A 13255-nucleotide genomic window follows, 5' to 3' on the forward strand; every position below is an offset into this window, starting at 1 on the left:
CACACATTGGAGAAGAGTTTCCAACGAGCATCATAGACTGCTCTGGTGGACTTTCTCCTTGCCGAAGCAACGAGGGTTGAAGCCCTGACAGAAAAACATTTCTTCTGCAAAGATTGCCTGATAACAGCCAGACGTGTAAGTGGAACATTTTTGGGTCCGCATGTAGTCTGCCGCTTTGAGACAGAAGATCTGACCTGTGAGGAAGATTCCTGGGATAATCGTACAGGAGACTGAGAAGATCGTTGAACCAAGATCTTCTGGGCCACCAAGGGGCAATCAGGAGTATCCTGCAAGAGCTCACCCTGATTTTCCCCAATATTTGGGGAATTAGAATGGGTGGGGGATAGGCGTAAGCGTACAGTTGGTCCCACGCGAACGAAAGCGCGTCGATTGCCCACGCTGCTGGATCGTAAACTGGACTCACATACAGAGGAAGTCTGTGATTGTGTCTGGTTGCAAATAGATCGACCAGGGGATAACCGAACTTGAAAAAGATCTGGTTGGTCACTTCTTGATGAAGTGTCCACTCCGATGGAAGTAACTGGTGTTTGCGAGACAAACCATCTGCCAGGGCGTTGAGGCGACCTGGTATATATTTTGCCAGCAGATGAATGTTGAGTGTTTCGCAAAGAACAAGTAATTTTCTGGTTTCCAGATACAGGGATTGAGAATGTGTTCCCCCCTGTGCCTGGATGTAAGCCACCACAGATGTGTTGTCTGTTGACACCATCACACAAAAGTCTCGAAGATGTGATTGGAAATGAGATACAGCTAGAAATACTGCTTGCATTTCTAGATTGTTGATATGTAGGTGAGATTCCTGATGAGACCACAACCCTGAAATTATCAGACTGAGAGGTTCCAGGTGAGCACCCCACCCTTCCTTGCTCGCATCCGTTATTAGATATAATGACGGTTGCGGAGGAAGAAGGGGTACTCCTGCCAACAGAGTCTCCTCGTCTAGCCACCACTGAAGATGAGACCTTAAGGAGGGAAGGATTGGAATCTGTGTTAATAGATTGCCTGGAGACCATTTCCAACAAGCTGAGAGATAGTGCTGAAGAGGACGTAGGAAGAGACGTCCCAACTGCACAAAGTCTGCTACTGAGCTCAGGATACCGTTGAGAGAGAGGAATTCTTGAGCTGTTATATGAGATTGGGACAAAACCCAGTTGACCTTCATCAGAAGGTCTGATATACGTTGAATAGACACTCTGACCCGATTGATGTGGGTCAAGAAATTCATTCCCACAAATGTAAAGTCCTGTGAAGGAATGAGGTCTGATTTGTCTACATTGAGAAGGAGCCCTAACGAGAGGAGTTCCTTCCAAGAGAATTCTAGGTTGTACAGAAGCAATTGACGATCGAGCTGGTGTAAGAGCCAGTCGTCGAAATACTGAAGAAGAATAATCCCGTGAACTCTGAGGTGTGATCCGACTGCCGACATTAGTTTGGTAAAAACTCTTTGGGCTGTCGCCAACCCGAAAGGCATAGACCGGAACTGGTAGACTTGGCCTTGAAAGGCGAATCGCAAGTACTTCCGGTAGTTGGGATGTATAGGAACATGGAAGTAAGCATCTTCCAGATCCAAAGACACCCCCCAGTGCAGGGGTTTGATGGATTCCCGTATGAAAGAAGGAGTCTCCATTTTGAAAGTTGGTTTGAGGAGATACATGTTGAACACTTTTAAATCTATTACTGGTCTCCAGGAACCATTTTTCTTTTGAACAAGAAAAAGACGACTGTAAAATCCTGGAGAATAAGGATCTTGAAATCTTTCTACCGCCTGTTTTTCCAAGAGCCCGAGAATGGACTCTGGAATATGTGGATGCCGAGATACCAGCTCTATAGGGACGCGAGAAAGTGGAGGCCTTTTTTCGAATTGAAAAGTCAGGCCTTTTGTCACAAGAGAATGAACCCATGTGTCTGAAGTAATTTGAAGCCATCGATTCTATAAGTGGAAAAGTCTGGCCCCGACTGGTATTTCCGGCATCAGAGGTTGTGGCGGTAGAAAGGGAAGGGACCTAGGGCTGATAAGCAGGAGGTGCGCCCCTGCCGGTAGAAGGTTTGAAATTCCTCTGTCCCGGCTTGGGCTTGCCCTTTTTCCCAGAATCTTTATTAGAAGACTTGTGTGACAAAGAAGGTCTGTTATAGGAAGACTGCCTATTAGGACCTGACCGTGGATTAAAAGAAGGCTTTTTAGAGAAAAGGTTATTTCTCTTAGCCGTCTTGAATGCTGGAACTGCTGGTGGCCTAGAAGCAGGATGCTTAAAGACCCCTTGGCGTTGTCCAGAGTTGTTTCTAGCTAAAGAAGCATGAAGTTGGTCATCCTTGTCAGCTGTGATTGCTTCTTGTATCCTTCCACCAAAAAGGAACCCTGATGTGAGAGGAGCTGTTCTGAGCGAGTTCATACCAGGTTCCAACAGGAAATCTTTAGGTAAAGAAGTAAGGATAAGATCTCTACGAATCCTTAGCATCTCGGACATTGAAGAAGCAGAAGTGTGAGATAAGGTCAGTGTGGTCCGTGAGAGATGAATTAACAAATCACGGAGTTCCTCCGGAACAGATTCCGACCAAACACACACCATTTGTAAAATTGTCGCTAGCATAAAGTCAATTTGGTTAGTCAAACCTAATGATCTACGTTCCCTCATTTCCCAAGTTTCCAACATTGAAAACGGAACAGAAACTGAATTGGAACCACTTGGCATTACAAGAGATAGCTTGCTAATGTCCGGATCTGGAACCGGAAGTTTTGAAAAATCCAACCCAGATGTTGCATGTGGTACAGGAGGTTTGTAACTTTTACTACCTTCCTGGTGTTTTGGATCAGCTAGTTCCTTAGGAATTTTCCATGTTTCTCCTCGTTTTGGAATAGTCTTATTAGCTGATTCCCATGATTGAAGAACAGATAGAACAGTAGAACCAATGGGAAGTCGCGGGTCAGGACGAGCCGTCGACTTAATAACCCTGTTGGGATCAAATGTACGAAAAAGTTGTTCTGTCACAGAAATCGTCGCATTTGAAGACAGTTCAGCAGGTCTTGGACAGTAATCTTCACCAAGAGTACGAAACATCAGTTCATAGATCTGACCAATCGGAACTAAATATTGATCCGTCTCAACATTAGATTCTGCATCTGAATCAGCCTCACTCTCTACAACACCAGCGGTTTGTATAGAATCAGCAGGAACAGAAGTGAGAATATCTTGTACCGGATTGTAATTGTCTGGTAACAGCGAATGATCATCCCCGACGTCAGTAAACTGATAATGTAAACCGGAAGATGGTAAATTATCAGCATTGACCGGAACAAAATGTCCCGCCGAATTCTGTATCCATAGTGTATCAGGATTCGACAGGGTAGCTGTAGGGGGTACACGACTAGATACGGTAGATGATACCCGTGGTGTTGACACTGACGCCGTAGTAGTGAGATGAGCTCCTGAAGATGCAATACGTGTGGCAGTCAACGTTGGAACCGACACATTTGGCATGGAAACATGCGATTCCATAACGGAATACGATGGTGAACGACTATACGAATGGTAAGTCCGATGCTGTCTACGTGAATGTTGCCGAGGTCCTCGTTTCCTGCAATGTCGAGATCTGGATCGGCTGCGCTGTCGAGATGTGGATCGGCTGCGATGAGATTGAGATTTTTTGGAATACCGTCTCCGTGAGTGACGACGTGATCGCTTACGAGCGCCGCGACGATGATAACTGCTCGACGAAGAAGAGCGTGTCCGATGTCCACTCCTTGATGAAGACGATGTATTCGACGACGAAACGGATGTAGAAGAATACGCCGATGATGAAGACCGAGTTCTTCTTGACCGGCGATTGGTGTTATCGGTGGCAGGCCTAACTGATGACTGTTGACCGGTGACCGGACCGGTGACCGGACCGGTGATCAATGACCGGACCGGTGACCGGACCGGACCGGTGACATGACCGGACCGGTGACCGGCCGGTCATATTATGACCGGTTAAGTCACCGGACAAAGACCGTAGAATGGCGGCTGCCATGTGGTCTGACATTCATCCAGTCGTTCCATGATCAATGTCGCCGGTATACATGGTGTGAGTCATAAGATCTGATGACGATCGACTGACAACAACACCATCTTGCCCGGTACCCAGTGACTGACAAAACCGCTGGCCATCCTTGACCAGTGGAGTCACCGGGAAATCAATGTCGGATGGAGGTTCGTTGCGTTTGCGGCTGATCGACGTCCTCCGGCGACCTGCTTTTGTCCATACGTCGTAAGCCCACAAATCGCACATTTGTTATTAAATGTGCAACCGGTACATGCCAAGCAAGTATCGTGGGAATCCCACCTTGCTTTGATATGACCACAAGAACCTCTATCCTGTAAGTTCATTCTGAAATAAAAGAAACAGAAAGAACCTACAAAAGACAAATTAATGATTATAAATTCAAATAAAAAGTTAAACCACAAAATGTAAACACAAAGAACGCTGTCCAATTGACCTCAATTACTTATTGGGGAATAGGCACGAATTCCTCGTGGTTCACGTGCTCATGACGTCATGTACATGAGCGACGATGCAAACAAAGAAACCCAGCAAAAGCAGAAATATGACAATTACTGCAACAAAAAGTATAGAAATATAAACCGAATGATACAAATAAAAGGTAAATAAACTTTATCCTTTTAAACTCCGACAAAAACACAGTGAAAAGAACACATACGTCCTGAGCCTAAAATAGGCGTGCACATGGTTTTATCCGGAAAGGAAAGATGAGTTGTGGTTCTTGATTTCCTGTTAGGTTGCATTGTACTATGTTTAACCTGATTTGGATTCTTATAGAGGTGGACGATTCCCAGCGCTTGAATATTATCTGGATGAAATAACTCCCTTGGAAAGGGGTAAGCTAGAGATAACAGGTAACGTATTTATGATATTAAAACAACTGACTAATCCAACCCTGCAACATTGGGCAGATGTTGTGATAATGAGAATAGGAATTATGTGGACAAAACAACAGACTAATCCTACCCTGCAACATTGGGCGGAGGTTGTGATTATGAGAATAGGAATTAATGTGGACAAAACAACAGACTAATCCTACCCTGCAACATTGGGCGGAGGTTGTGATTATGAGAATAGGAATTAATGTGGACAAAACAACAGACTAATCCTACCCTGCAACATTGGGCGGAGGTTGTGATAATGAGAATAGGAATTCATGTGGACAAAACAACTGATTAATCCAACCCTGCAACATTGGGCAGATGTTGTGATAATGAGAATAGGAATTATGTGGACAAAACAACAGACTTATCCTACCCTGCAACATTGGGCGGAGGTTGTGATTATGAGAATAGGAATTAATGTGGACAAAACAACAGACTTATCCTACCCTGCAACATTGGGCGGAGGTTGTGATTATGAGAAAAGGAATTAATGTGGACAAAACAACAGACTAATACTACCCTGCAACATTGGACGGATGTTGTGATTATGAGAATAGGAATTAATGTGGACAAAACAACAGACTTATCCTACCCTGCAACATTGGGCGGAGGTTGTGATAATGAGAAAAGGAATTTATGTGGACAAAACAACAGACTTATCCTACCCTGCAACATTGGGCGGAGGTTGTGATTAAGAGAAAAGGAATTTATGTGGACAAAACAACAGACTTATCCTACCCTGCAACATTGGGCAGATGTTGTGATTATGAGAATAGGAATTTATGTGGACAAAACAACAGACTAATACTACCCTGCAACATTGGGCAGATGTTGTGATTATGTGAATAGGAATTTATGTGGACAAAACAACAGACTAATCATACCCTGCAACATTGGGTGGAGGTTGTGATTATGAGAATAGGAATTTATGTGGACAAAACAACAGACTAATACTACCCTGCAACATTGGGCGGAGGTTGTGATTATGTGAATAGGAATTAATGTGGACAAAACAACCGACTAATCCTACCCTGCAATATTGAGCGGAGGTTGTGATTATGAGAATAGGAATTCATGTGGACAAAACAACAGACTAATCCTACCCTGCAACATTGGGCAGATGTTGTGATTATGAGAATAGGAATTCATGTGGACAAAACAACAGACTAATCCTACCCTGCAACATTGGGCGGATGTTGTGATTATGTGAATAGGAATTTATGTGGACAAAACAACAGACTAATCCTACCCTGCAACATTGGGTGGAGGTTGTTATTATGAGAATAGGAATTTATGTGGACAAAACAACAGACTAATACTACCCTGCAACATTGGGCGGAGGTTGTGATTATGTGAATAGGAATTAATGTGGACAAAACAACCGACTAATTCTACCCTGCAATATTGAGCGGAGGTTGTGATTATGAGAATAGGAATTCAGGTGGACAAAACAACAGACTAATCCTACCCTGCAACATTGGGCGGATGTTGTGATTATGAGAATAGGAATTCATGTGGACAAAACAACCGACTAATTCTACCCTGCAACATTGGGCGGATATTGTGATTATGAGAATAGGAGTTAATGTGGACAAAACAACAGACTAATACTACCTTGCAACATTGGGCGGATGTTGTGATTATGTGAATAGGAATTAATGTGGACAAAACAACAGACTAATCTTACCCTGCAACATTGGGCGGAGGTTGTGATTATGAGAATAGGAATTCATGAGGACAAAAAAAAGAAAAATCCACAGAACAGAAGAATGATTCCATTAAACCCCCTCTCTGTTGCTTTGTGTTACTATTTAAAGCCCAAACCCAGCAATCTTACCTCCATCTCGTGCTGTGACTGCCAGTGTTATTCTCTGCTCAACATCAGTCTCCCTCAAAGGCTTGAACAGAGTTATCTTCCCTGAGTCAGGATCGATGGCGAACCGGCTGTCAATGTCACCTTGACCTTTCCAGCTGTATGTGACACGCCCAAACTTGTTTGCATCGTGATCAATGGCCGTAACCTGGAATAATTATATCTCAATGTAGCTGGAACTAGTAACAGTTTTTTTTTCCATTTTTTAAAAGCATAATTGTCAAAATTATAAAAGCAACAATAAAATCTGCTATCATCATCTCAGGTTTTCGTAAAATAATATTAAACAATATACTTGGTAAAACAAAAATTGATTTTACATTTTTTTCAAACACTTGAATAATCTTTTTTTACTTAGATAACCAAGACAGGATGAAGGCAATTATAAAATCCCATTCTAAGCACATTCATTCAAGTACCTGTCTACATATATACACATTTTATCCACATTCTAAACAATGCCCTATATTTCATCAACTGCAAGCTGCTACACATCTATTATATTTCATCAACTGCAAGCTGCTACATATATCCTATATTTCATCAACTGCAAACTGCTAAATATCTCCTATATTTCATAAACTGCAAGTTGCTACATATCTCCTATATTTCATCAACTGCAACTGCCACATATCTCCTATATTTCATCAACTGCAAACTGCTACATATCTTCTATATTTCATCAACTGCCAGCTGCAACACATCTATATTTCATCAACTGCAAGCTGCTACATATCTCCTTACCTGTTTGATGACATGCCCAAATGGGGAGGTATGTACCAACACAGCGTGGTACGGCTGGTTGGTGAACATGGGGCTGTTGTCGTTCTCATCTTCTACTGTAACCATGACAACCACGTGAGCACGCTCAGTACCACTTGAACTTTCCCGCCTCACCTTCATCACATGAAAGACATGTCACATACAGCAGGGTTGTTAATATCAAAATAAGACATTTTGTCCAAATATTGGCCAGAAATTGTGAATGGTAACGGGTATATTAATTGTCAAGCACTGATTTTTCACAGTATTGTTTAAGCTATTCATGGATAAATGTTACCATAGGGGAAAAGTGTGAAAGGTCTGCATAACATGTGTAAATCAGCTTTTAATCTAGAAATTTTAAGTATTTTATACAATCCATTATTAAAGAATTAGAACATGAAGTAGACATATGGATTATAAGTATTTCAATATAGAGCTAATTTTAAAAACCACCTTAAAAATTTCCTTTTGAACAAAAATATCCTACCTCAACAACCAGATTATAAATATTGATTTCCTCTCTATCAAACAAGAGACCAGTAGTTGTAAGCACTCCAGACGTCCTGCCCATCTCAAACTTCCCCTGACCGTTGAGCAGACTGAAAGTGTACTGTTGGTTCAGAGCTCTATCTGCAACCTGCACCACCGTCAAGGTTTCCTCCATGGGGCTGTTCTCATGAACACTGGCTACGTAGACTTCTTGTGTAAAGTGGAATGGGTGCTGGACAGGTTTTGATATACTGACGTTCAATAATGCTTGTGATCGAAATACCCCGTCATAAACTTCAATGGTTAAAGTGTAGGCATCGCCAATGTCAACCTCATTATCGATGTACACTGCTCCAGAGAATTTACTGATTCTGAAGCGTTTCTCCGAGTTTCCCTTCACAATGGAGTACTGCAACTTCGAATTGATCCCCGTGTCTGCATCTGTTGTTACAGTTTGTGCGACGATAACATCTTTGTACGTTGGTAACAGAACCTCTGCTTTGTAGGACTGCGCACTGAACTGTGGGGGTGTATCATTGACATCGTTTATATAAACAGTGACCTTGGCAGGGGAGCGTGATCGTAGCTGGGGTTTACCCATGTCCCATACTTCTACTGTCATTTCTATTTTACTGATTACTTCATGATCAATATCTACAGCTGTCCTTAAGGCACCAGTGTTAGGATCAATAATGATGAACTTCTTGGCAAAGTCGTCTCTGATTTCATACATTAAAATAGCGTTAAGGCTTGAATCTTTGTCTTTCGCTTTTACAACCAATGGTTCAACCTTTCCATCAAGAACTATGCTGCCAGCTTTAGAACCCTCTGTTATATTACCAACATATTCCGTATGTACAAATTCTGGGGCATTGTCATTTGCATCAATTATATGCACAAAAAGGAAAGTTACGGCATAGGAATGGATGACACTTGTGCCTTTGATTGTCAAATTAAATCCATGGTCCATTTCATAATCAACCATTTTCTTTGTAAATACCACACCTGAATTAGGATTTATCGCAAAAACACCTTTTTCATTGCCAGCTATAATTGTGTAGATGACGCTTGATCGACAATCTGCCATCATCGTGAAAACGTTTGTGAACACTGGCTGATTCTCCAGCAACTCTGTCATGTATTCTTGTTTATCAAACCTCGGTGGGGCATTATCAGACATGGTGACCACGATAGAAACTGTTGCCGTAGTACTTAGTGGTGTGTCACCCTGGTCAGTTGCCATGACAACCAATATGAACTCTGACTTTCCAATATTTTCAAGCTCCTTAGCAACGGTGACTGTCCCCAAAAATGGGTCAAGGTCATAAGTTCCACCAATGTTACCTAAAATTATACCAAATAATTGAAATTAAAGACTACTAAATTTTCCACTAAACCATAACCACAAATGAAATCTATGTTTTAATTTAAACAACTTATATTATATTTAGCACACCTTATCTCTTTTTGGGGAAAAAATTATATAAAAGATGTGAACAACAAGAAATTCAGTGAAACTGATGGATGCTCCCCGATGATGCGCTTTGTCAATCTATGTGCTAATAACCACTAAAAAAAAATCTATTATTAGCCTCGGTGACCTTCACTCCAGTGACCTCAAACCTCATCAAAAGGTCCATGTAAGGTACCTACATGCCAAATATGTAAGAGATCGGTAAAATATTGAAGGCGCTATGAGAAATGTAACAAAATTGTGACAGAAAAATCTATTTTTAGCCTTGGTGACCTTGACCCCAGTGACCCCAAACCTCATCAAAAGGTAGAGGTCCATGCAAGGTACCTACATGCCAAATATGTTAGAGATCTGTAAAATATTGAAGGCCCTATGAGAAACTGTAACAAAATTGTGACGGAAAAATCTATTATTCGCCTTGGTGACCTTGACCCATTGACCTCAAACCTCATCAAAAGATAGAGGTCCATGAAAGGTACCTACATGCCAAATATGTAAGAGATTGGAAAAATATTGAAGGCGCTATGAGAAACTGTAACAAAATTGTGATGGAAAAATCTATAATTAGCCTCGGTGACCTTGACCCCAGTGACCTCAAACCCCATCAAAAGGTTGAGGTCCATGCAAGGTACCTAAATGCCAAATATGTAAGAGATCGGTAAAATATTGAAACTGTAACAGAAGGAAGGAAGGAAGGAAGGAAGGAAGGAAGGAAGGAAGGAAGGAAGGAAGGAAGGAAGGAAGGAAGGAAGGAAGGAAGGATGGAAGGATGGAAGGAAGGAAGGAAGAGGAAGGAGGGAGGGAGGGAGGGAGGGAAGGAACTTCAAACGGGCAACTATATGCCCTCCCTAAAAAAAAAAATCGGGGAACATAAAAACTTGAATTTTCTACTTGCCAAAACAACTTACAAATAAGATGAAACATGAAATGTCATCAATCAAATATTATATTGGCAATGGCTCTTGATATTTGTTTATTGCATTTGTTAAATTTAACACATCAATTGTGACTGGTAATTTTATGAACTGACATTCAAATCTAGCTACTGATTCTACCACTATGTGTTAGTTTGCACAAACACAATTTGGATATATGCAGTTTTTTTTGTTTCATTCTCAACATTTAGAGCTGTTTAACAACCTCTGCACTGCAATTTTTTTATCAGAAAACATTTCCAGAAAGTTTGCTGAAGATTCAATCAAATCTGTACCATTTAAAAGCATAACCATGAACATGTGCTGCCTTCCCAACTGCCTATTTGCCTACCAAGGATGTTCACATTACAGTCAATTCAAGAGATGATTGTATAAAATGTGAAATGAAAGTTAGTTAAAACATTGAAATAGTCACATTTAGAATCATGTTCACAATGTTTTTTAACTCTGAATATAATCTGTACAAAGTCAATGATAGTGGGTTAAAACTACTGAAACCCTTAACATTTTCATCTCAGGTACATCAGTACCATGCTCAGCTTTTGAAACAACAAAAGGCAATCAATTATGCAATCTGTTAAATTACTGAGTAAGGGGATACATAAATTGTCCCTATATATTAACCTCGCTCTGGGAAAACAGGGCTTTATGCATGTGCGTTAAGTGTTGACCCAGATTAGCCAGTGCAGTCTGCACAGGATAATCAGGGACAACACTTTCTGGTTTATTGTTTTTTTGGTTTAAAGGTAGTCAATTCTTAGTGACAATTCAGTTCAAATGGACAGTGCCTTAACTGATTAGCCTGTGCAAACTGCATAGGCTTATCTTTGACAACACTTCACCCAAATACATAAAACTCTGTTTGCCCAGAGTTAGGCTCATTTACATATCACCAACAGCAGGCAACTTGTTGACCACAACATTTACATATCACCAACAGTAGGCAACTTGTTGACCACAACATTTACATATCACCAACAGCAGGCAACTTGTTGACCACAACATTTACATATCACCAACAGCAGGCAACTTGTTGACCACAACATTTACATATCACCAACAGCAGGCAGCTTGTTGACCACAACATTTACATATCACCAACAGCAGGCAACTTGTTGACCACAACATTTACATATCACCAACAGCAGGCAACTTGTTGACCACAACATTAACATATCACCAACAGCAGGCAGCTTGTTGACCACAACATTTACATATCACCAACAGCAGGCAACTTGTTGACCACAACATTTACATATCACCAACAGCAGGCAACTTGTTGACCACAACATTTACATATCACCAACAGCAGGCAACTTGTTGACCACAACATTAACAATCACCAACAGCAGGCAACTTGTTGACCACAACATTTACATATCACCAACAGCAGGCAACTTGTTGACCACAACATTTACATATCACCAACAGCAGGCAGCTTGTTGACCACAACATTTACATATCACCAACAGCAGGCAACTTGTTGACCACAACATTTACATATCACCAACAGCAGGCAACTTGTTGACCACAACATTAACAATCACCAACAGCTGGCAACTTGTTGACCACAACATTTACATATCACCAACAGCAGGCAACTTGTTGACCACAACATTTACATATCACCAACAGCAGGCAACTTGTTGACCACAACATTTACATATCACCAACAGCAGGCAACTTGTTGACCACAACATTTACATATCACCAACAGCAGGCAACTTGTTGACCACAACATTTACATATCACCAACAGCAGGCAACTTGTTGACAACAACAATTTAAAAATTCACTTTCCCCGCCCACAAAAAGCCGGAAGAGTTTACAAACAAAAGCAGTACATCATACACACATGTTAGGCATGAAACGAAAAATAATAAACCGTTTGTAAAAATTAAATGGTCTGTATTAGAATGTTTTATAATTGGTAATAATTTATGGGTAGTTTTAAAAATCATCAATAATTATTAAATAAATAAATGACCACAAAATGCATCATATTATTATGAGATGCTATTGAGCAAAAATCTTTATTGATATGAAAAACTGACAGTTACATTAAAATATATTTAGCGTATATTTATCAATATTAAATTGTTCTAATTACGATGTATCTGCCAACAAACAATTCATCAGTAAGATAAGAATTAATTTATGATTCTGTCATGTCATTCTAAAGTTTACCAAAACAACTGATTTTCAATAAGTTAAAGGACATAAATTTTGACATTTTTCATTCATCAGCTAGTGAAATAACGCCTGTATTGATGAAAGTTATGTTTATACAAATGCTATTTGCCAATAATTATTCTTTGAACATCAAATATATTATCATGTAGGAAATAAATCAAGACCATTAACTGACATAAAAAATGTATAATTATCAATCAAGGTGTACGCAGGTATAGAGAGGTTTCAAAGTAAAAATCAGTCTATTATCGTTCAAAAGCACTCACAGAGATATGCATCAATATAATGTAAATGCACCAAACATTGAGATCTATCTGCCTTAAACAGTAGCTGGTATCATTTTTCAAAGATTTCAATTGTAAGAAACATATCTACTGCCTATCTCTTTGATTGCGTAATACCTTAACGGAGGGTTGACGAGTACAAAACACAAATTAATTCATTATCTGTTAACAATAGCTGATTGTGTTCAAAGACACAAGTGCACTTATAACATGTGTGCATGGTTCATTCACAAGTTGTCTTTACAAGGCAAACTGAAAATTAATTTTCTTATTGTAATAACACAAATGGATATAACAACC

At 40.4% G+C, this 13255-nt stretch overlaps 1 protein-coding gene across 2 annotated transcripts in view; it reads right to left on the bottom strand.

Annotated features, from left to right (window-relative positions):
• Nucleotides 1–13255, bottom strand: part of LOC127879703 (protocadherin Fat 1-like) — a 197054-nt gene that overhangs the window by 51361 nt on the left and 132438 nt on the right. For both annotated transcript variants that reach the window (XM_052426697.1, XM_052426698.1), the window contains exons 10-12: nucleotides 8069–9414; nucleotides 7561–7713; nucleotides 6781–6964 (exon numbers count right to left, since the gene is read on the bottom strand). In XM_052426697.1, coding sequence (XP_052282657.1) covers nucleotides 6781–6964; nucleotides 7561–7713; nucleotides 8069–9414 — 1683 coding nt within the window. The remainder of the gene's footprint in view (nucleotides 1–6780; nucleotides 6965–7560; nucleotides 7714–8068; nucleotides 9415–13255) is intronic.

This window comes from Dreissena polymorpha, chromosome 4 (assembly GCF_020536995.1).
Source record: "Dreissena polymorpha isolate Duluth1 chromosome 4, UMN_Dpol_1.0, whole genome shotgun sequence".
Taxonomy (NCBI): domain Eukaryota; kingdom Metazoa; phylum Mollusca; class Bivalvia; order Myida; family Dreissenidae; genus Dreissena; species Dreissena polymorpha.